The 21,341-nt window shown below is 36.7% G+C and overlaps 1 protein-coding gene across 4 annotated transcripts in view; it reads left to right on the top strand.

Moving 5' to 3' along the window:
* The window catches only part of LOC131231798 (piezo-type mechanosensitive ion channel homolog), a 194,863-nt gene that overhangs the window by 68,612 nt on the left and 104,910 nt on the right, over positions 1-21,341 (top strand). For all 4 annotated transcript variants that reach the window (XM_058228106.1, XM_058228104.1, XM_058228105.1 and 1 more), the window contains exon 8: positions 9,550-9,634. In XM_058228106.1, coding sequence (XP_058084089.1) covers positions 9,550-9,634 — 85 coding nt within the window. The remainder of the gene's footprint in view (positions 1-9,549; positions 9,635-21,341) is intronic.

The raw sequence follows: 21,341 nt of genomic DNA, 5'->3' as shown, positions 1-21,341 counted from the left end.
CATTCTTCTTCTTCCCAATATCTTCCAATATAAGATCAATACAATGGGCAGCACATGGTGACCAAAAAAGATGTTTTATCTTATCCATCAACATGTCCTGCAAGCTTATATGTTGCTTCATTATCTGTCACAATCTGCACTATATTCTCCTCTCCAATCTCGTCCACAACTTTATCCATTAGTCTATTAATATAAGTAGAATTTTTTGTTGCCTCTGAGGCATCAATTGACTTGTGGTATATAGTTCCTAAGTGGCAGTATACCATGAAGTTGATCTTCCTGCGTCTGGTTGGGCCAGTCCAACCATCACACATGATTGTGCATCCTCTGGCTTGCCATACAGGTTTAAAGGTAGCCACGTATGCTTTTACATCTGCATACTCTGCATCTGTCCATTTCCCCCTAATCTCCTTAGCCGTGGGAGCTTTTATTCCTTCACGTGCTTCTGCTATTGCATCAATTACCACCTGCCAATATGGAGAATTGGCTGCGTTAGGAGGTATGTTGGCATGTATAAATAACTTTGCTGCTGCTCTACCTAATTTCTCAACGGAAGTTCTACTCCACATTTGTTTTATCTTCTTTTGTTTAGTTGATTCTTTCCTAAATAGGATTGGATCAATAGAGGGTCTCCTAGGCTCATTTACTTCTTCATCCAAACGTATAGGGGCATCACGTGAAGATGTCTGTCGTCGGCTCCCAAACATATGTCGTAACCCACTAAACCTACCCTCCCCACCCCCACTTGCGGAAGCAGTTGCACTTCTAGTTGCACTCCCACTCTCACTCCCACTGCCCCCCCCGTATCACGCACTGACCCATGCGTGCTAAACATGCGGCGACATTCTTCCTCTTCACGAGCTAGACGCAAGCTCTATCTCCTAGCTATAGTAAATTCTCGATCTGAATCTTCGTCAGAATCAATAATATCTTCATCACGAATGCCCATATATTCAGAACCAAACACTTCCTGTCGAGCTGCATCCAAAATATCGACCTTTCTTCTTTTGTACAGCAGCACGTTTACCCTTCGACTCATTCAGACTAGCTTGCATTAAAAGCATTATCTCTTTCGGTACTCTACTACATGGTGCAACTTGACCCTTTCGATGTGCCAAATGTTGTTTGAGACCGGTAATTCCACCAGTCACTAGTCTATCACAATACTTGTACTTCATTTGGTGCCTAGTACCACCAACCTTCTCACAATGTTGCCATCCAATATCATCACTTGTTGTTGGCCAGACCCAGACATTTCTTTAGGTTTAGGTAGATACTAGATAATTAGATATGAGTATGAGTGTATGACCTATGTTAATAAAGATGATTTTATATTCTAACTAAACCCTAAGAAGCTCCAAGGCAAAACTTGTCTAATATACGCAAATAAAAACATAAAGTCACTAATTCGAAAATAGAAAAAAATTATAAAATGACACCCCAAATCTGTAAAATACACATTAACATGTTCTACTATGATTAACACATCACATGGCATGATTAAAACAGTAAAACAATCGTTAAAAAATTATTTTTCGAATTTAAAAAAAAGGGTCATAATTAATGCGTAAATAGAAGAAAAATATTAAAAAATTATAAAATGACACCCCAAATTTGTAAAATGCACATTAACATGTTCTACTATGATTAACACATCATATGGCATGATTAAAATAGCAAAACAACCATTAAAAATTGATTTTTCGAATTTAAAAAAATGGCCAAAATTCATGCGTAAATAGAAAAAAATATAAAAAATATATAAAATGGCCCCCAAAATCTGTAAAATGCACATTAACATATTCTACTATGATTAACACATCATATGACATGATTAAACAGCAATACAACTATTAAAAATTGATTTTTTGAATTTTAAAAAAAATGGCCAAAATTCATGCGTAAATAGAAAAAAATATTTAAAAAATATAAAATGACACCCCAAATCTGTAAAATGCACATTAACATGTTCTACTATGATTAACACATCATATGGCATGATTAAAACAACAAAATAATCATTAAAAATTGATTTTTTGAATTTAAAAAAAAAGGGGCAAAATTCATGCGTAAATAGAAAAAAAATATTTAAAAAATATAAAATGGCACCCCAAATCTGTAAAATGCACATTAACATGTTCTAATATGATTAACACATCATGTGGCATGATTAAAACAACAAAACAACCATTAAAAATTGATTTTTCGAATTTAAAAAAAAGTGTCAAAATTCATGCGTAAATAGAAAAAAATATTAAAAAATATTAAATGGCACCCCAAATCTTTAAAATGCATATTAACATGTTCTACTATGATTAACACATCATATGACATGATTAAAACAACAAAACATATTAAAAAAAGTATAAATACCTATTTTTGACAAATTTCTGAAAAATGGCCCACCGAGCTTTGATTCAATAAAATCCGCAATATAATATGTTTTTTCCTCAAATATCCAGCCAAGGTTGGTCGAAATTAGTAGTAGAAGGAGTGAGAAACAGTTTGGAAGCAAGAAGTTTCAAAAAAACAGCAAAAACAGAGCGTAAAATGCAAAAAAAAAAAGTTACCGTTTTTCGACCTTTACAGGCTAGCCGTTACGGGTCAGTAACGTCCGTTACGCTCGTAACGGGCCCGTCTCGTCCGATACGGGTACAAAAAACCATAACAGCCGATACGACCCCGAAATGCGTATCGGCCATCACCGTTACCGTTACGTATCGGCCAATACGGCCGATATGTAACCGTTTTGGCACACCTTGGTGTGAGGCCTTTTCTTGGTGAAATTCCAAGGGTTTTATATTTGGTGTGAATTTAAGCTCTTTTCTTCTTCTCCTCTCTCTTCTCTACAAGGTATCTCTCTCTAACCCTACTCTTTACATCTTCTCTTTTCCCTTTTCTCATCTTTTCTCCATCCTAACTTCTCCTTAAACCCTCACTTCCCATGACCTAACCCGCGTGTGTGGGAACATGCCTGATGCAGACACCATACCATTCAAAGTATATCAACACAGGAGGCGTGCGTTACCCGTGTCAATGTGCTTAGATGACGGGTATGGGTTTGGTCTCTAGAGGTTAAAGACTTTATACATGTGTTCGTGACATGTTTTAGTTGCTTGAAGGAGACATTTGGACCATTGGATCGCGAAGATGGTGTGATCGGACCGTTGGATCGTCATAGCCTACCTTCATTCTGCCACTTTCACGACGCTATCATTGGGGCCCATCGGGCATCTTGGATTTGAGTTTTGTTTATGAACATTTGATTTATTTGAGTTTTGCGACAGTGTGTGCACAAATTTTGTGCGAATTTCTTTTTTTTTTTTTTTTTGAAACTTTTTTTTGTAGGGGCATTTTGGTTATTTCATATAATTATGGATTTATAAGGGTGTTTTGCCCTAAACCTAAAGCATGCTATGTTATGTTTATGAAAAGAAAAAAAGCTTTTGCTTCTTCAAGACTAGATGATCCCGTTTTCGACATCCAGTGATTGGAAGAGGGCGTGAGGCACAGGGAAGTGATTTCTCATCTTCTTCTCTCTCTTTCTTTCTTGTCTCAAGGTACTTTTTTCTTTAAATCTATTTTCTTCATTTTATTGGAAATTCTCTAGATCTAGAAGCCGATCCATTTTCTTTTCCATCCAAACTTTATATTTTGAAAGATTTTCAACCCCACATTTACATATCTTGGCCTTCTTCAAATCCAATCACTCGAGGCCTTCGATTTGAAGAACCATAAATTTTTTTTTTTTTCTGAATTTTTCAGATTTCCCAATCTAGAAAATTCCTATTTCCTGGATTAGAAAATCCACTTGGATCGTTAGATAGACCTATTGTAAGACGAAAGTGACTTTCGTTGGATTTGACTAAATTCAGATTTTAAGGTTCAACACAATGTGTTTGTGATGGATGGCTATGATCATTGCTCTATTCTCCTTATTTCCTTTTTGTGTTTATGATGTATGAAACTGATTTTTTTTTTCTTTTTTTTTTTAAAATTTTTTTTTAAATTTGTTGTTAAAGATTGCATCAATCTGCCACTTTCAAATACCACATTCATTTAAGGTTGGATTAGGCTTTCCTACATCAACGCCCATTCGTACGTTAGTATGGACGAACCACACGTGTGACCGTATAGGCAGTCATACAACCACACGTGCTAAAGCCCCCCTCCCCCCTTCATGTGTTTGGTTTCCCCTCTTTTCCCCTATCATTGAACCAAAACCCTAACCCTAATTCATTACTTTTCCCCTTTTCTCAAAACCCTAACCTTAACCCTAATTTTCAGGTTTTCCCCTTTTCTCACAAAACCCTAACCCTAGATCATCTTAAACCCAATTCTTTGTTAATCCCTTTTAGATTCAAATAATTCCTTTTGATTGTTAGACTAACCCTATGTTAATTGTGGAATTCCTTAATTCCATTGGGATCTATGGTGATAGTATTTTAATAGTTCCTATTTCGAGCATATGTTAGCCTAGGGCTTTACATATAGTTATTTGATTATTGTTTGAATTGATATGAGGTTGCTGAATTTTACACAAAATCTGAAATCTGAATTTGTTATTTTCTTAAGTTAGAGAAGTAGAGAACCTCATCCCGCATTCGTGTAGTCCTAATTAATTCTCCCTTCATTCTCTTTCTCAATCCCTTTTTCTCTTTCCTTTTTTTTTTAAAAAATTATTTTTATTTTTTAACTTCTCCATAACTCTACATGGTATCAGAGTAGATTTCATTCTAATTGACACCACTTTCTTCTTTTCCATCTCTTGTATCTCATAAATTCTTCTTTTTCTTTTCCTCTTTGCTCTTCATATCTCCCTTGTGATGAAAACTCTATAAGAAACCTAGGGTTTCTTATTATTTTTAGTGTGCTGGGACTTTGTAATGGTCTGCATGTGAGAGTTTGAATGCTGTGTTCGTGATCATCGCTCCTCTTGTGTTTAGTTGAATGTGCATCAGCCACTTACTAGTTATATGGAGAAACAATGTTAGCAACCTAAGGAGTTTTGTGTGGCTAAATTCCTATCGGGCTTGTAACCAAAATATGAGCCAATGTATGTGCAAATCTTGGGTGGCAAGGATGTTCCATCTCTAAGTGAAGTTTATGCTCACCTTCAACTTGCATCTCTTGGCTCCGCAGGTGGAGTCAGTGATAATTCTTCTTTGGCATCATTTGCTGGATGAGGCAAAGGTGGTAGTTGTGGTGGCCAAGGTAATCAAGTGATAAGGGTAATTAAGGTGATTGTGGTGGTGGAGGAAGGGGTCGTGGACTTAGGAAGTGTACTTAATGTGGGCTTACAAATCACACTATTGAGAAATGATGAGACCTCCATGGGAAGCCAACTTTGGCAAATCAGGCATCATATTCTAAAAAGAGTAGTGGGCCTCATTCTGTTGGTTCTACTCCTATAACTCAGCAGGCAAGTACATCTGTTTGTAGGGTCACACTTATCGAAGATGAGTACTCTTAAGTTATTGAAGAATTACTGAATTAGCGTATTTCCGCTGCTACTCCCACTCTTTCAACCATATTTTTAAACTCAGTATGACTTGTTCAGGGTCCAAGTTTTTGTTCCACGGGTCATTGACTATGAGGCCTTTGTCCATATTACAGGTGGGTCCAGTCCCTATTCCTCCACGGATACATTGTCATTAAGTTCATTGGTCATTTTGGCAGATGGTACCTAGTCCAAAATGCATGGAATTGGTATTGTTCATCCAAGTTCTGTTTTTTTTTCATTGTCATCTATTCTTTATGTACCTAAAATTTCTTTTAACAGTGTTTATGTTAGTAAACTCACAAAATCACTTAACTGCTCTGTGACTTTCTATCCTTCACACTATATTTTCCACAATCTAGAGACGAAGAAGAAGAATGGTGGAGGACATGAAATTGCTAGGCTTTACTACCTTGACCGTGAAGTAAATTGAGCATTAGTGCAAACCAACGTCTCTCCTTACCAGTGACATTATTGTCTTGGTTACCTGTCTTTGAAGATTCTCAGAAGTGTTATTCCTTCATGATTGTCTGTGTTAGCTTTATAATGCGAATTGTGAGTTAAGCATCATTGAGTCATTTTGCCGCCATTTGTGGGAAAGCTCAGTCTAGTTCCATTTGCTTTGGTTCATTCAAATGTCTGGGGACCTATTCGAGTTTGTAGTTTATTAGGGTGCAAGTATTTTGTTACTTTTATTGATGATTTTTCAAAAATGATGTGGCTTTATTTAATTAAAGATAAATTTGAATTGTTTTCCATTTTTAAGATATTTCATATGGAAGTACAAAATTAATTTTATTCTAAAGTGTGTGTTTCGTTCATATAATGCTAAATGTCCAATTCTCTTAGCTTGTATTTATTTGAAAATGGTATTTTATATTAAACATCGTGTGCTTACACTACGTAATAAAATGGCGTCATAGAATGGAAAAAACCGTCATTTGCTGAAGTTGACATGGGCCTTGTTGATTTATATGAATGTTCTAAAAAGTTTTTGGAGTAATGTAGTTTTAACAACGTACTATTTGATCAATCAGATTCCCTCTACTCTCTTAATGGGTTAGTTACCTCAGGTAGTTTTGTTTTCGGGTGTTCCATTGTTCTCATTGCCCCCCAAGGCTTTTGGGTATGTCTGCTTTGTTCATCATTAGGAGTTGGGCCATGCTAAGTTAGATCCTAGAGCTTTAAATGTATTTTTCTTGGGCATTCTAGAACGCAAAGGGGTTACAGGTGTCACAATCCTTGCAAGGTTCTGAAAATTGGAATTGTATCGGTTGATACGGGTGTGTCATATTCATATCGGCTCGATACGATACGTGATACGGGGCTGTATCGGTCGTATCAGAATCGGTTGGACCGTATCAGTTCGTATCGGCCGATACGACTGATGCACCCATAAAACCCCAAACTTGAATTTTTTTTTTTTAATTTTTTTAATTTTTTAAAAAATTCACTCGTATCTCCTCTTCTTCTTTTCATTTATACCATGAAAGAATCTTAAAAACTCATTTTAGGCTAGATCTAGACCTATTTTGGGATCAAAACAAATGATTTGAATGAGATTCAACAAATCGAAGCGAAGTGGATCGTTATGGGAAACATTGGAAAGAAGGGTAAACCTTCACTTTCTTTTTAATATTTTCATCTTCTTTTTGTTGTATTTTACCCATCACTTTCTTTTTTATATTTTCATCTTCTTTTTGTTATAATTCCAATATAATGGGCCATAGTTCACCAAATCATGTTTATTTAGGGCCCATTTAGTTGACCTTCTACAAGTCAAATCGACAGACAACATTCTCATCAAAGAATGGTCTGATACACCATTGAATACATGGTCAAAACACAAAAATGATAGATTCTCATTTTTTCCTATTTTTCTGATATTTTTTTGCTTAAAAATTAATTCTGGCTGATACGGGCTGATACGGCCCCTATTCCGATACGTGATGCCGTATTGTATCATTTTTCCTTGGGCCTTGGGGCCAATGCGGCGGCCGATACTGTCATTCAGAACCATGAGTCTTTGTCTTCGAAGACAATTTATTTGTGCAGATGTTACTTTTTTTGAGTCCACTCGATTCATCTTGAATGACGGTAGATTTCTTGACTTGGAAGTTTCACCATCAGTTCCTGTTCTTATTCTTGTTGAAGAAGATACTATCGAATCGCTTCCTCTCATTGGTTCATCCATTCCTGCTGTGCCTACACTCAAAGTTTACTCACAACGAAAATGGGGAGATAGTGCTGCCAACTATGATGTGCTGTCCACTCTATCATATTCTGAACCTGTTGTTCCAATCATTCCACTTGTATTTCCTGATTTGTCTGAATTCCCTATTGCTTTGAGGAAAGGTAAGAGTGCTTGCATCAACCACCTTATCTCCAAATTCATTTCTTTATAGTGTTTGTCTTCCTTCTTCTATAGATTTCCAATGTCTTTGTCATCTCATTTGCTCCTTAGTCATACCAAGAAGCCTTGTCACATAAGGAGTGACAGCAGGTTATGGAAGAAGAAATGGCCAACTTCATCAAAACGACACTTGGGAGCTAACTAGTCTTCTTGTTGGTAAACATACTTTATGTTATTTGTGGGTGTGTACCATTAAATTTCAGCCTGATGACAAAGTTGAGTGATTGAAGACTTTCTTATTGGCTAAGGGATACACTCAGACGCTCAAAATCGGCTATACCGAAACCTTCTTTGTAGTTGCTAAGATTAATTCCTTAGAAGTTGCTATATCAAAGGAAGACATTAATCTATCTCAAAGGAAATGTGTTTTGGATTTACTAATGGAAATGGGTCTTCTTGGTGCTAGGCTAGATGATATGCTAATAGATCTGAATCATAAGCTCATTAGCAGTTAAATATATCTGGTTAAAGACCCAAGAAGTGATATAAGATTGGTTGGAAAGCTTATCTACGTAACCATTACTAGGCCATATATATCATATGCTATGAGTGTAGTTAGTTTATGAGTTCTCCTGGAGTGTCTCACATGGGTGCAGTTGTTTGGATTTTGAGGTATCTAAATGTTGCACTGGGCCAGGGAATTTTATATAAAAGGAATAATCATTTGCAAGTTAAAGGGTATTTTGATGCAGATTGGGCAGGCTCCCTGACTAAATAGGCTGTGTACTACCAGGTACTGCACACTTGTGGGAAGAAATTTGGTCATGTGGAAGAATAAAAAGCACTGTTGTAGCCCGGTCAATTGCTAGTGGAATGTAGGGGAATGGCTCATGCTATTTGTGAGCTCGTGTGGGTCAAGAAACTGTTGCAGGATTTTTTGTTTGTTTGTTTGTTGTTGTTGCAGTGAGCTCACAAATGCTGTTATTTTGCAATAATCAAGTATCCTTGTATATTGCAAACAATCCAATTTATCATGAGAAAACTAGAAAACCATGTATTTTGAAGTTGATTTTCATTTCGTACATGCGAAGGTGTTTAGTGATGAATTTTTTGCTCTGTATGTTTGGTCTCAAAATCAATTTGCTGATGTGGTCACCAAAGCTCTTGGCCGCAGTCAGTTTGCACGCATTTATTCCAAGCTAGGCATCAATAACATCCATGCCCTAGCTTGAGGGGGAGTGTTAATGACTATCTACCCTGGGAGAATCTGTTTTGTTAATGAGAGAGAGAGAGAGAGAGAGAGAGAGAGAGAGAGAGAGAGAGAGAGAGAGAGAGAGAGAGAGGACAGTATTAGACATCACAGTATCATTAGGGTTTTGGAATATCTTTAAAATATCAGGATATATTATTAGACATCACAGTATCATTAGGGTTTTGGAATATCTTTAAAATATCAGGATATTGTAAAAAAGAAGATGAAGAAATCTTTTGATGAAAATACCAGGAAAATATCTTTGTACTCAAAACTGTAGGAGATATTTGTCAGAAAGATAGCAAGATGCTAATCTTCCAGTTATATCTTTTACTACTTTTATTAAATGCTTTCCCTTGTTGTAAGCTTTTAACTTCCTGCAGAGCAAAATTTCAGGTTACCATATGTTTCCTCATTCTTACCAATTTACTTGTTTAATTGCAGGTCTGGTGTAAGGCACACCAATGTGTTACTGAGAGGGGCAGTTTTTCGAAATTTCAGTATAAATTTTTTCACATACGGTTTCCCGGTAGGCATTTTATCAGTAGATAATTTATTTGTTCTTCAAGATTATATTCTTTTCCAAAATTGAAGTCTACTCAACAGAAACTTTGAACTGGTTTTAGTATCCTTCTCGAAGGTCAGACCTGAAATTGTGGTGATTGTGAATTCTGTTACAATAATCAATGATTTGCAAGTCTGGTGTAAGGCACACCAATGTGTTACTGAGAGTGGCAGTTTTTCAAAATTTCAGTATAAATTTTTTCAAATACGGTTTCCCGGTAGGCATTTTATTAGTAGATAATTTATTTGTTCTTCAAGATTATATTCTTTTGCAAAATTGAAGTCTACTCAACAGAAACTTTGAACTGGTTTTAGTATCCTTCTCGAAGGTCAGACCTGAAATTGTGGTGATTGTGAATTCTGTTACAGTAATCAATGATTTGGGCAATGGGGTGTGTGTGTGTAATAGTGGTACATTTTAGTTGTTGAAACACAAACTAGAAGCTCTACTGTTTGCGTGGAGATCTTTAGTTGAAACAAGCTGTGGAGTCCACTTTTCAGCTAGAATAATTCTGTTCATTAAGTGCTAGAAATAATAAAGTTTGCCTTAGTAGAATTGATTATACTGCTGGCCTCATCCATGCTTCTACCCAGGACCCATACTATCTCAGGCAGACCCATGATGCTTTCAACCTCTTACAATCGAGTGACTGATTTGTTCATTGTCTGGCTTATCCTTAGACAACAGAACTCCACAATCCAAGGCTAAAATGTTCAAAATAAACTCAACCAGGCAACCACTCTATTTGCTTCCAGACTAGTGAGACTTGGTCAGATGCTGTTGAAGTTTCTAAAATGCCACATGGATTGGAGTGTTTCATATAATAGGGCCAGGTCAATGCTGTTATGTGAAGAAAGTTGGGTCCCACATTACCCGTTGAAAAAGTGGGAAAAAAAAGAAGGTTAGCCCCACTATATGTTAATAGCATTTGTAGATGGCAGTTTCAGCATTCCAAGGGATCTAGACCCCTTGTAATACTCATTAAAAGAATAAAAAACAGGTGATTAGTTACAAAAATTGTGATATTGATGAGGATGTGGACAATCAAATGCTGATGGATTGGGATGATATACTTGCTGAGGAGTTTTGGGATAGATTAGAGTGCGGGAAGGGGCCCAAATATCTTTCAAAATTGGCCAAATCCGTAAATCCATTAATAGACCACGTATTGTGGCACATGTGATACACTTTTTGGGAAGGTCTTTTGGTGGCATTTACCAAAGTTATGAATTTTATCTTATTTTTGAATGAATTTTGGTGTAATTTTTCTTTGCGTATGTCTCACTGAAATAGGTCATAGTATTTTACTCATGTTTTAATTAAGAATGTAGGGCCAAGATTATAACATCTATGATGGGGATATCACGCGCACACGTGCACTCACACCGCCCCCCCCTATGCACGTACGTACGTAGAAGGAGGACCCCACCATCGATCTGGCTCGATGACGGCGTACAAGGAAGGCCTCCTAGCTAGAAGTCAAGTTTTGGTTCAGAAAAGTGGCCCGATAGTTAAGAAAAGCCCACCATGGGATCTCATGATCGTGGCCCACTCGTCGGATTGGTTTTATATTTTAGGTTTTGCTTATTGTTATTATTTAGAACATCGTGAATGCTTTAGATTTTCTTGTTTGGTTTTTATTTTAGTTTACTTCATCGCCAAGTAATAGGTGTGACACATGGTGCGAGTTTTTGGGTATAGGGTTCTCCCTATAAATAGGCACCCCTTGTAGTTCTTTTCATTCATTGAAGTTAATAAAAAATTCCTGCTTTATTTTTCTGCTCTCTTCGTGAGTTGTGGAAGAATTCAAAAGTGGGTGCGAAGCCCTCCCTTTTCGAAGGGCTAACTACCGTGATGCAAAGCCACATCGATCCCAATTCTCCCCCATCTTCCATCATCTTTTTTTCCATCTTCCCCCACCATCTGTACTTTGAATTTGTCCTTTTGTTGCATCAGATTTCTTCATTACAACAGGTTTTCAGATTTTGGCCCACAGGCGAGCTGAAACTTCGGCGGAGCACCACGCACAAACCGTATATCGGATCGAGCTGAGATTTGAGGCTTTTGGAGTCCATCCCTGGCCAACCAGGGCCAAGGTGGCCTTTTTCTGAATAGTTGGCCCCACACACATGCGGCTGGGATCACACGCACGTCCGTCTGGGCCATTGTTGCTGTCCACACGCGGGATCATCTTTTGGCTTAGGTTTTTATCCTCCCATAGCCGTTTTTCATGAATCCTAATACTAGATTACATGGTCCCTAATTGATTTGCCTCTTTTTATCACCTTAGGGTTCCTTGAATTGAAATTAGAGAATCCCTTGGATTAGGGACTGATTTTTATGCATGAGTAGTTGATTTTATTTTCCTTTGACATCGTTTGGTTTATAATTTTTATTGGTCCAGTCCTAGCCTGTGTCGGCTTGGACCCGCATGGATTCCCCTTTTTTTAATTGAATGTTTGGATTTTCATGTGGGACGTGGAATTTGTGTGATTGTTTCTGAATTGGTAGGATCTAAGCCTGAAATCTTGCATATCATATTTAATTTTCCATTTCCTGCATCAAATTTGGTATTAAAGCTTAGGGTTCTTGTAGGGGAATTCATTACATGTTTAGGGTTTGGTTGTTTATGTCCATTACGCATCAATTCTCATCATATATGGCTGTTTAGAGGTCTATAAACCCTGAAATAAGCTGCTGAAATTTTTTGTTATCCCCTTATTTGAATTATTTTAGAAATTAACTTAGTTTTCTATTTCTAGGTTTAGAAACTTTCCTTTTATGTTTTTTTTATAAACTAATTTTTTAGAAACTTTCTTAATCTGTTTTTAGAAACTAATTTCTTTTCCTTTTTCTTTTTTAGAAACTAATTTACTTTCCTTTTTCTTTTTTAGAAACTAACTTATTTTCTATTTTTAGCAACTTTCCTTTTTTCTTTTTCTTTAGAAACTAGGTTGTTTTTTTTAGAAACTTTTCCTAATTTGTTTTTTTTTAGAAGCTTTCCTAATTTGTTTCTTTAGAAACTTTCCTTTTTCGTTTTTTAGAAACTAGGTCGATTCTTTAAATAAATTAAAAAAAAAAATCTCTTATATTTTGACAACTATATTGCTGAATTTTGGTTGGCACCCTACACTAAACATGGAACAATTGCAAGAGTCACTAAACAAGTTGTCCCAGAAGTTGGAGTTTATGATTAAGCGCTTGAAAATGGACCAATGCTTTGAGCAGCTTGATAAACGCATTGCCCGACTAAAGACCATCGCCAGGACAAACCCCACTATTGGGGTAGATGTCCAATCTTAGGCAGGTGGCCTGAAGGATAGACCAATGAATAGAGTTGGCCAAGGAATCAGTTATGGGCATGCACCCGTGTACCCACCCCATGAGGGACATCAAGACCACTATTTCGAGGGGTACAGCATGTGCAGCCTTGTGACTGGAGAGAGTGCACCAGATGTTAGTGTAGAGTTACCCACTGAGGTCATTCCGGTAGTGGATGAGTTTCGTGATGTTTGTCTTGATGATCTTCCAGATGAGTCCCCTAGGAGGGATATAGAGCACACCAGAACATGGGACACCGTAATACCCACAACTGAGTTTACGTTGAATAATTTTGTCGATAGGTCCATAGGTCTAAGTCCTCGTGAAGTCGTTACTGATTATAAACCTAGGAAACTTATTGATCTTGTCCCTATGTCACTGTCCCATAGGCCGTTAGAGTCTGCTGAGTCTTTTGCGCATCGCATTCATTCATGGCATCAAGAAATCAGGCAGAAGATCATGACTAATAATGAACATTGCACATTTTCTACAGACCAGTATAAATGTTTCAAAGGATTCAATATTGGGGACTCTGTGATGGTCTGCATCAGGCCTGAGCAGTATCCTTCGAGGGCCATTCGTAAGTTACACGCTTGTAGCGCTGGACCCGTCAAAATTATAAAACGAAACGGTCTCAATGTGTACGAGGTAAATCTTCCACCTTCCATGGGCATTAGTTTCACATCCGATGTGGAGGATTTAGTTACTTTTCAGGGGACCATTGATACTTTGTCCGGCCCTTCGCCCACCCATCCCGATTTCCCATATTTATCCCTTGAACCATGGCTCCTTCCCAACCCATTTTTCCAGCCTATACATCCCATACCTACCCGTCCCGACCCATTTTCGCAGCCTCTACCTCCCATATCTACCCTTCCTAACCCATTTTTTCAGCCTCTACGTTCCATACCTACTCGTCCCGACCCATGTTCCCAGCCTCTACCTCCCATACCTACCTGTCCCGACCCATCTTCCCAGCCTCTACCTCCCATACCTATCCTTCCCGACTCATTTTCTCAGCCTCTATCTCCCATACCTAACCTTCACACACCCAAAAAGGAAATAGAGGATATCCTGGACCATCAGATAATTTCCATCTTCCCCCAACATCCATACTTCGAATTTGTCCTTTTGTTGCATCAGATTTCTTCATTACAGCAGGTTTCTATTTGTCCAGGTTTTTCAAGGTACTATTTTCGTCATTTTCTTCTAAAATCTTTAGATCTAGAAGCTGACTCTGTTTTTTTTTTTGTTTTTTTTTTAAAAAAAATCTAAATCATTAGATCTTGGAAGATTTTCATCCCACATTTACATATTTTGACATTATTCAAATCCCATCACCCAAGGCCTTAGATTTGAAGAACCATTATTATTATTATTATTATTATTATTATTATTATTTTTGAAAATTTCAGATTTCCCAATCTAAAAAATTCCTATTTTCTGGATTAGAAAATCCACTTAGATTCTTAGACGGACCTATTGCAAGATGAAAGTTTTATCTTTAGCCGGATTCGACTTAATTCAGATTTTAAAGTTTAATACTACGTGTTTGTGATGGATGGCCATGATCATTGCTGTATTCACCTTATTTCCTTCTTGTGTTTATGATGTATGAGGTTGATTATTTATTTATTATTATTATCTTTTTAAATTTGTTGTTAAAGATTGCATAAATCTGCCCCTTTCAAATACCACATTCATTTAAGGTTGGATTAGGCCGTCCTACATCAACTTGCCAGTAGGGGTAGTTGGCAACATTCGGAGTTATGTTGCCATATTTGAATAGATAGCTTTGCAGCTACCAAGCTTCTCAATTGTAGTTTTTGTCCACCCCCACTTTATCTTTTTCTATTTTGCTATCTTCTTCTTAAACAATATCGGATCATATGAGGGTCTCTCGTGCTCCACTACATCCACATCATTAGTTCATGAAGTGTCTCGTCCGCTGAAGGCATGCCATAATCCACCAACCAGAACCCCACTTCCACCCCTAACGCCACTCCTTGTCGCACTCCCAACCCCACTTTGGCTCCCACTCTCTCCCCCTACCCTTTACATCAATATGGACCCCCTCCCCCCCAAACATGCGTTAACGCTCTTCATCCTTACGAGTGGTGCACAATCTCTCTCCTAGCCATTGTGACCTTTTGATTTGAACCCTTACCGGACTCATCATTCTCGTGCTCACTAACACTCATGTGATCAGGACCAAACTCCTATCGGGCAACATCAAGAGCATCCCACTGCTTCTTCATGCTAGCTTTTTTGCCCTTCGACTCTTGCAAACTTTGCGTATCATCCGCATTACGGCATTACCTCTCTTGGTATGTTATTGCATCCTACAACTTGGCCTTTTTGATGTGTCAAATGTTTGAGTCGTGTGATTCCTCCAGTTACTACTCTGCCACGGTAGTTGCTTTCTCAAAGTTCCTACCGTCGATCCTCTCACAATGCTGCTATTCGATATTCTAACTTCCTGGTTGGGTGGCCAATTTTCTCTTGCTTAGAAGTCACAATGAATCCAACACCACTAGTCCACAAGGACCACAATTCATAGCTGACAAGTCACTAGACTAACCAATCACTACAAGCCTACAACAGTACAACCCCATTTCCCAAATTACTTTATAGTTTAAAATCTAAAAGAATCAATCTCCTCACTTATCCAAAATATAATCATCCTCACTTATTCATGTATTCTAAGTTTCAACTTCAAGATAACCAAAAAAGAAAAACAATTTGTGCTCATTTATTAACAATCCCTATTCATCCGAAGTTAAAAAAATAAATAAATAATTTGAAATTTATATTTAAAAGAGTGATCTAAGGCATGCATTTGTAGTTTTAATCATCCTCCATGTATTCCTACCATCCACGATCAAAATAAAATACATTTTTTTTTCACAGTCACTAATCATTCGAAATTTAAAAAATTATAAAGATCATAAAAAAGAGTGATATAAAGCATGCATTTGTAAATAAAATCATCCTACATGTATTTCAACCATCCACTCTCAATATTAAAGAAAAAATTTTTTTTTGGTTATTTTTCTTCATTGTCACTATTCATCGGAAATTAAAATTTTAAAAATTTACAAAAAGTACATTAAATTATTCTACATGCATTCTGACCATCTACACTCAATATATATATATATATATATATATATATATATATATATATATATATATATAATATATATATATATAGATATTGTAAAAAACACTAGTTTTTACTATTTTTCAGAAAAAGTCACTATTCATCCAAAATTAAAAAATTACAAAAATACATTATTTAAGGTATGCATTTGTAGATTAAATAATCCTGCATGTATTCAACTATCTAGACTCGTGTTAAAGATACAAAACAATGTTTTTCCTTCACAGTTACTATTCATTTGAAATTGAAAAATTAAAAAATACATTAAAAAGAGTGATCTAAGGCATGCATTTGTAGGTTTAATCATCCTACGTGCATTCCAACCATTTACAGTGAATATTAAATAAAAAACAAAATTTGGTGATTTGTCTTCACAGTTCATTTGAAAGTCAGTAGGAATTGAAAACAGTTTTAAAAAAATGGGATAAGAAAGAGTGATCTAAGGAATGCATTTGTAGATCTATTCATTATACATGTATTCCAACCCTACACTCAAAATATGATAGAAAAACAAGTTTTGCTGATATTTATGTTAAAAACAACGAAATTATAAAAATTGAAAAATTATAAAAACGTATAAAAAAAACCCCAAGTCTATGAAGAATCTAGCTAGATATGGTTTATTTGGTGTTTTAAGCTTGAAACTAATTGCTTAAATAATTGTTTCCAATAAGGAAAAAAAAAAGAAGACCCACCTCTTTTTTCGAGTTTCCCTAAAATGGTCCATCGGAGCTTTGATTCATCTAAATCGCTTCCATCTTGTGTTTTAATCCATAAAGAATGCACATGGTATGTCGAAATTGGCTTAGAACCACTTCAAAAAACAAAAAAACAGTTAAACAAAATTAGCCCTTTTATGACCCGTGAAGGGGTGGCTATTACGGGCTCCAAGATGGCCTGTTATAGTCTATTTTTTTTGGGGGTGGGCACCCGTTATGTACCTATATCATGTGATGGGTACCCTAGATACCATTATGTAATGGTTGTTAATTGTTATGACAATTACATAACCATTTCGGGACATCTTGTTGGTGACAATGTTTTCAATATCAGTATTGGCGCTTGTATCGTACCCTCGGAACACGGAAACATGGGGTATCACATGGGAAATTCACATGTATCGCATGATGTATTGCTGTTTTTGGGAGACACTGGGAAATTGCTTAAAATTTTCAACGGAACTTCAGGGGATGTTAAGAAAGACACCATTACACAACTAAAACATCACAAAGAACTAAGTACACATAATTTTCCTTTGTATGGGATCCTAAAGTATGTGCTGTCAGACAATTTCTACCTGCAAGACAACATTAGATAGAAAGAATGTTAGCATAAATATTAGGCCTAAATAAAGGACGATCAATCTATTTTATTTATTTATTTATTTATTTTTTTACAAATATATTTTGAATTATTTTTAGATATTTAATTAAAAATGGTTTTCTTTTAAAAATTTACAAAAACTTTCGTCAATTTGTGGATCAGCCTCCAACCATTCAACATGTTGATAAGGTCACACAGACCTGGATGAAACCACACAAATACTAGCTTGATCCAAAACTTTTGTGGGTCATCCATGAGGAGTTTTTAATGGTTAATTATCACTGTTTCCTGTATTATGGCCCACTTGAGATTTTGATTGGCTTCATTTTTGGAATCATGCCCTAAAATGAGTTTTCAAAACGGATGAATGGGGTGGATATAAGGCACATATATCACAGTGGGCCCTACAGTCAAGGATTCCATCGGTGGATTCGGAGATCCACTAAAGTCGCGCTCGTTATTGTAGGGGTAATACACAATCCGCGCCTGTAATTGTAGGGGGTAGTATGCAATCCCACCATGGGGCCCACCTTGATGATTTATTGTATATCCACATTGTCCATTGGTTTTTTCAGCCAATTTTAGGACGTGGTCCCAAACATTAAGCAAATCCAAATCTTAAGATGGACCGGACTATAGAACGAGTGGTGATTGAAAGCTCACCGCTAAGAACTTACTAGGTCCCACTATAATGTTTTTTTGCCATCCAACCCATTGATAGGGCAAACCAGACCTGGATGGAGGGAAAATACAAAGATCAGCTTGATGCAAAACTTTACAGTTGGAGAAATAACACTAATTTTATGGTCATTCACCGCTGTTTCCAGTGGTGTGGTCCACGTCCACTTGAGATTTGGATCTGATTAATAATTCGGATCACATCATAAAATGAGCTTTACAAATTGATGGATGGTGCGGATATGCAAAAAAATTGTTAAGGTGGACCCCGCACGGTAAAGGTAACACCCACTAAGGTGTTAGCCGACTAAGACAGTCTAGTATGGGCCCACCGTGATGTATTTGTTTTATCCATGTTGTCCATTCATTTTGAAAAATTGTTTTAGACAAGGTGTTCGAAAACAGTTACGTATCGGCCGTACTATCTAACTCCTTTTCAACAGAAAATGTACCGGCCCCGAAACAAACAGTTACTTGCCTGTAATGGTCATTACAGGTCAGTTATGGGCATTTTTTTTTTCCAGAACAGGTGTTGCAGCCCACAAAAAATGAAAAAAAAAAGAAAAAGAAAAAAAAAACATACATTTTTTTTTTCCTTTCTTTTCTTCTTCTCCTTCTTCTTGCCCTGATGTGGCTGTGGCTGCTGCTGCGGCCCTCCTTTTCATCTTCTTCTTCTCGGGCTGCTGCTGCGGCCCTGATACAGCTACGGCTGCGGCCCTTCTTCTTCTTCTTCTTCTTCTTCTCTCTCTCTCTCTCTCTCTCTCTCTCTCTCTCTCTCTCACTCCCTCTTTTCTTTTCGGTTTCCCTCTCTTCTTTTCATTTCGGTCTTGGAAAAAGGAATGGACTGCGTTTTTTAACATGTTCTGCGGTGCACGCTGCACAGTGCACTTGCACTGTTTTGTTACGTGGGCCCCACCTTGATTTATGTGTAGTATATCCATGCCGTCCACTATAATGTTTATTTGCCATCGAACCTGTTGATAAGGTCACATAGACTTTGACCTTGATGAAGGGAGAACACAAATAGCAGCTTGATCCAAAAAAAATAAATAAAAATGTCTTAAGAAATTTTTAATGGTGGGAATTAAATACTTATTTTGTGGTTCACCTAAGATTTGGATCAGCCTCATTTTTTGGACCATGCCCTAAAATAAGTTGGCAAAAAGGATGGACCACATGGATATACAACAAATGCTTTGATGTGGGCCCCACTTTTAAAGGGATACTCACTAGTGGTCCACTGAAGATTTAGATCTACCTGAATTTTTGGACCATGCCTTAAAATGAGTTGGCAAGATAGATTGATGGCATTGATATACAAATACATTGAGGTGGCCCGCTTGGCCCATTAGTGGTCCACCTGAGATCTGGATTTACCTTATTTTTTTCCAATGCCCTTAAATGAGTTTCCAAAATGGAAAGATGACATGGATATATAATACATAATCGAGTGGACCCCAGTACATGGCCCTCAAAATTTATACACGACGTATATATTAACCCAAAATTAACCAATTAAATTTTGGGACCATTGTTGCTAAGTCACAATCCCAAAATTAAATAACTCCTACAATTTTCATCATTAGTTTGCAGACACTTGTTTTTTGAAATAGGACCATTTGATATTTTTCATTTTTCATTGTCCAATAAATGTCCACCAATCTATTAGTGGGATAAGTGCCAATAGATTGCATTAATTTGAGGCTAGTTTGGGGCATCAAATGGTCCCCAAACCAGCCCCGAATTGACAAAAGTTCCTAAACTATAAATAAAAGTTCCTAAACTCTATATATTGAAATAAAATGCATGTGAGTCACGAAGTATGCAATGCACTAGCACTAAAAATAAAAGGAAAACTTGAAAATATAAGATGTTTTGGTATTGCATTTATTATAATAAATTTATATAGATATTATATAGTTAGAAAACTAAATATAAAAGGTTTGTAATTAATTTCAGGTTGTCAGGTTCATAAATCCATCTAACAACCCGATATAGCATTCTCACCAAAGAGTGGACCGTTACACCACCATAAACATGTTCCAAATTATAAATGAATGCATATTTGGAATATTTAGAACATTCCGGATTTAATGGATATTTTTCCATTATTTTTTTACCAAAAAAACTAAAATTGCACCATTACACACCCCGTATCGGCCGATACGGGGCGTATCCATATCGGTAATGGTGGGCACCGTTACGCCCACCGATACCGTCACTGAACACCTTAGTTTTAGATGATGAGCCGAAAAATTAGGCAAATCGAATGCCGAAGTGTACCACACCCAAGGTGTTTCGTATCCATTACGATACGCCTGTAAAGGCTGATACATATAGGTAACGGCCATGACTGTTACATGATACGGGGGTGAAAAGGGGCAATTAGTTTTTTGAGACCGTATTAGCTGTTACGGGGCATAATGACCGTTACTCCCGTAACAGTTGAAAAACGATCACTTTTTTTTTTTTTCTATTTAAATTCATTTCTCCTCCTTTTCACTTTTATCATTCCAAAAATTCTCCTATATCATTTTACAACAGATTTCAACCACTCTTACTATAGCTTTTAAGATTAAAATTGTGGATTGAAGTGATTTGAGCGAATAGAATCTTTGAGGGCCCTTTTTTCAAAAAAAATGAAAAAATAGTATTTATGCCTTTTCCTGATTTCCAGTTCTAATGCTTAATTGTGATGTGTAAACATTAGAGACATAATCATATTAAACAATTCACTAGACAACCCGATACAACACTCTCACCAAAGAGTCGACTGTTACACTACCATAAACATGTTCAAAACAAAAAAATGAATTTATATTTGAAATATTTACATTATTCTTGATTTTCTAGATATTTTTTTTTTCCAGAATTTTTCGGGCAAAAAAAATAAATAAAAAATTCAACGATTACGGGGGTATTGGCCATTATGGCCGATACCAGTTTGGTAATGGTGGTGACCGTTACGGCTACCGTTATTGATACGAATACCTTGACCACACCATAAGAAACAGTGGAGATTGAATGCCTATCGTTGAAAACCTCCTAGGGCCACAGAAGCTTTGTATCAAGTTGATATTTATGTTTTCCCTTCATCCTGGTTTATGTGACCTTATGAATAGGTTGGATGGCAAATAAACATCACAGTGGGCCTTAGGAAGGTTTCAATGATGGGGGACATTGTCT

Source organism: Magnolia sinica, chromosome 17 (genome assembly GCF_029962835.1).
Source record: "Magnolia sinica isolate HGM2019 chromosome 17, MsV1, whole genome shotgun sequence".
NCBI classification, from domain to species: Eukaryota; Viridiplantae; Streptophyta; class Magnoliopsida; order Magnoliales; family Magnoliaceae; genus Magnolia; species Magnolia sinica.
This window is presented reverse-complemented; position numbering and strand designations above follow the sequence as displayed.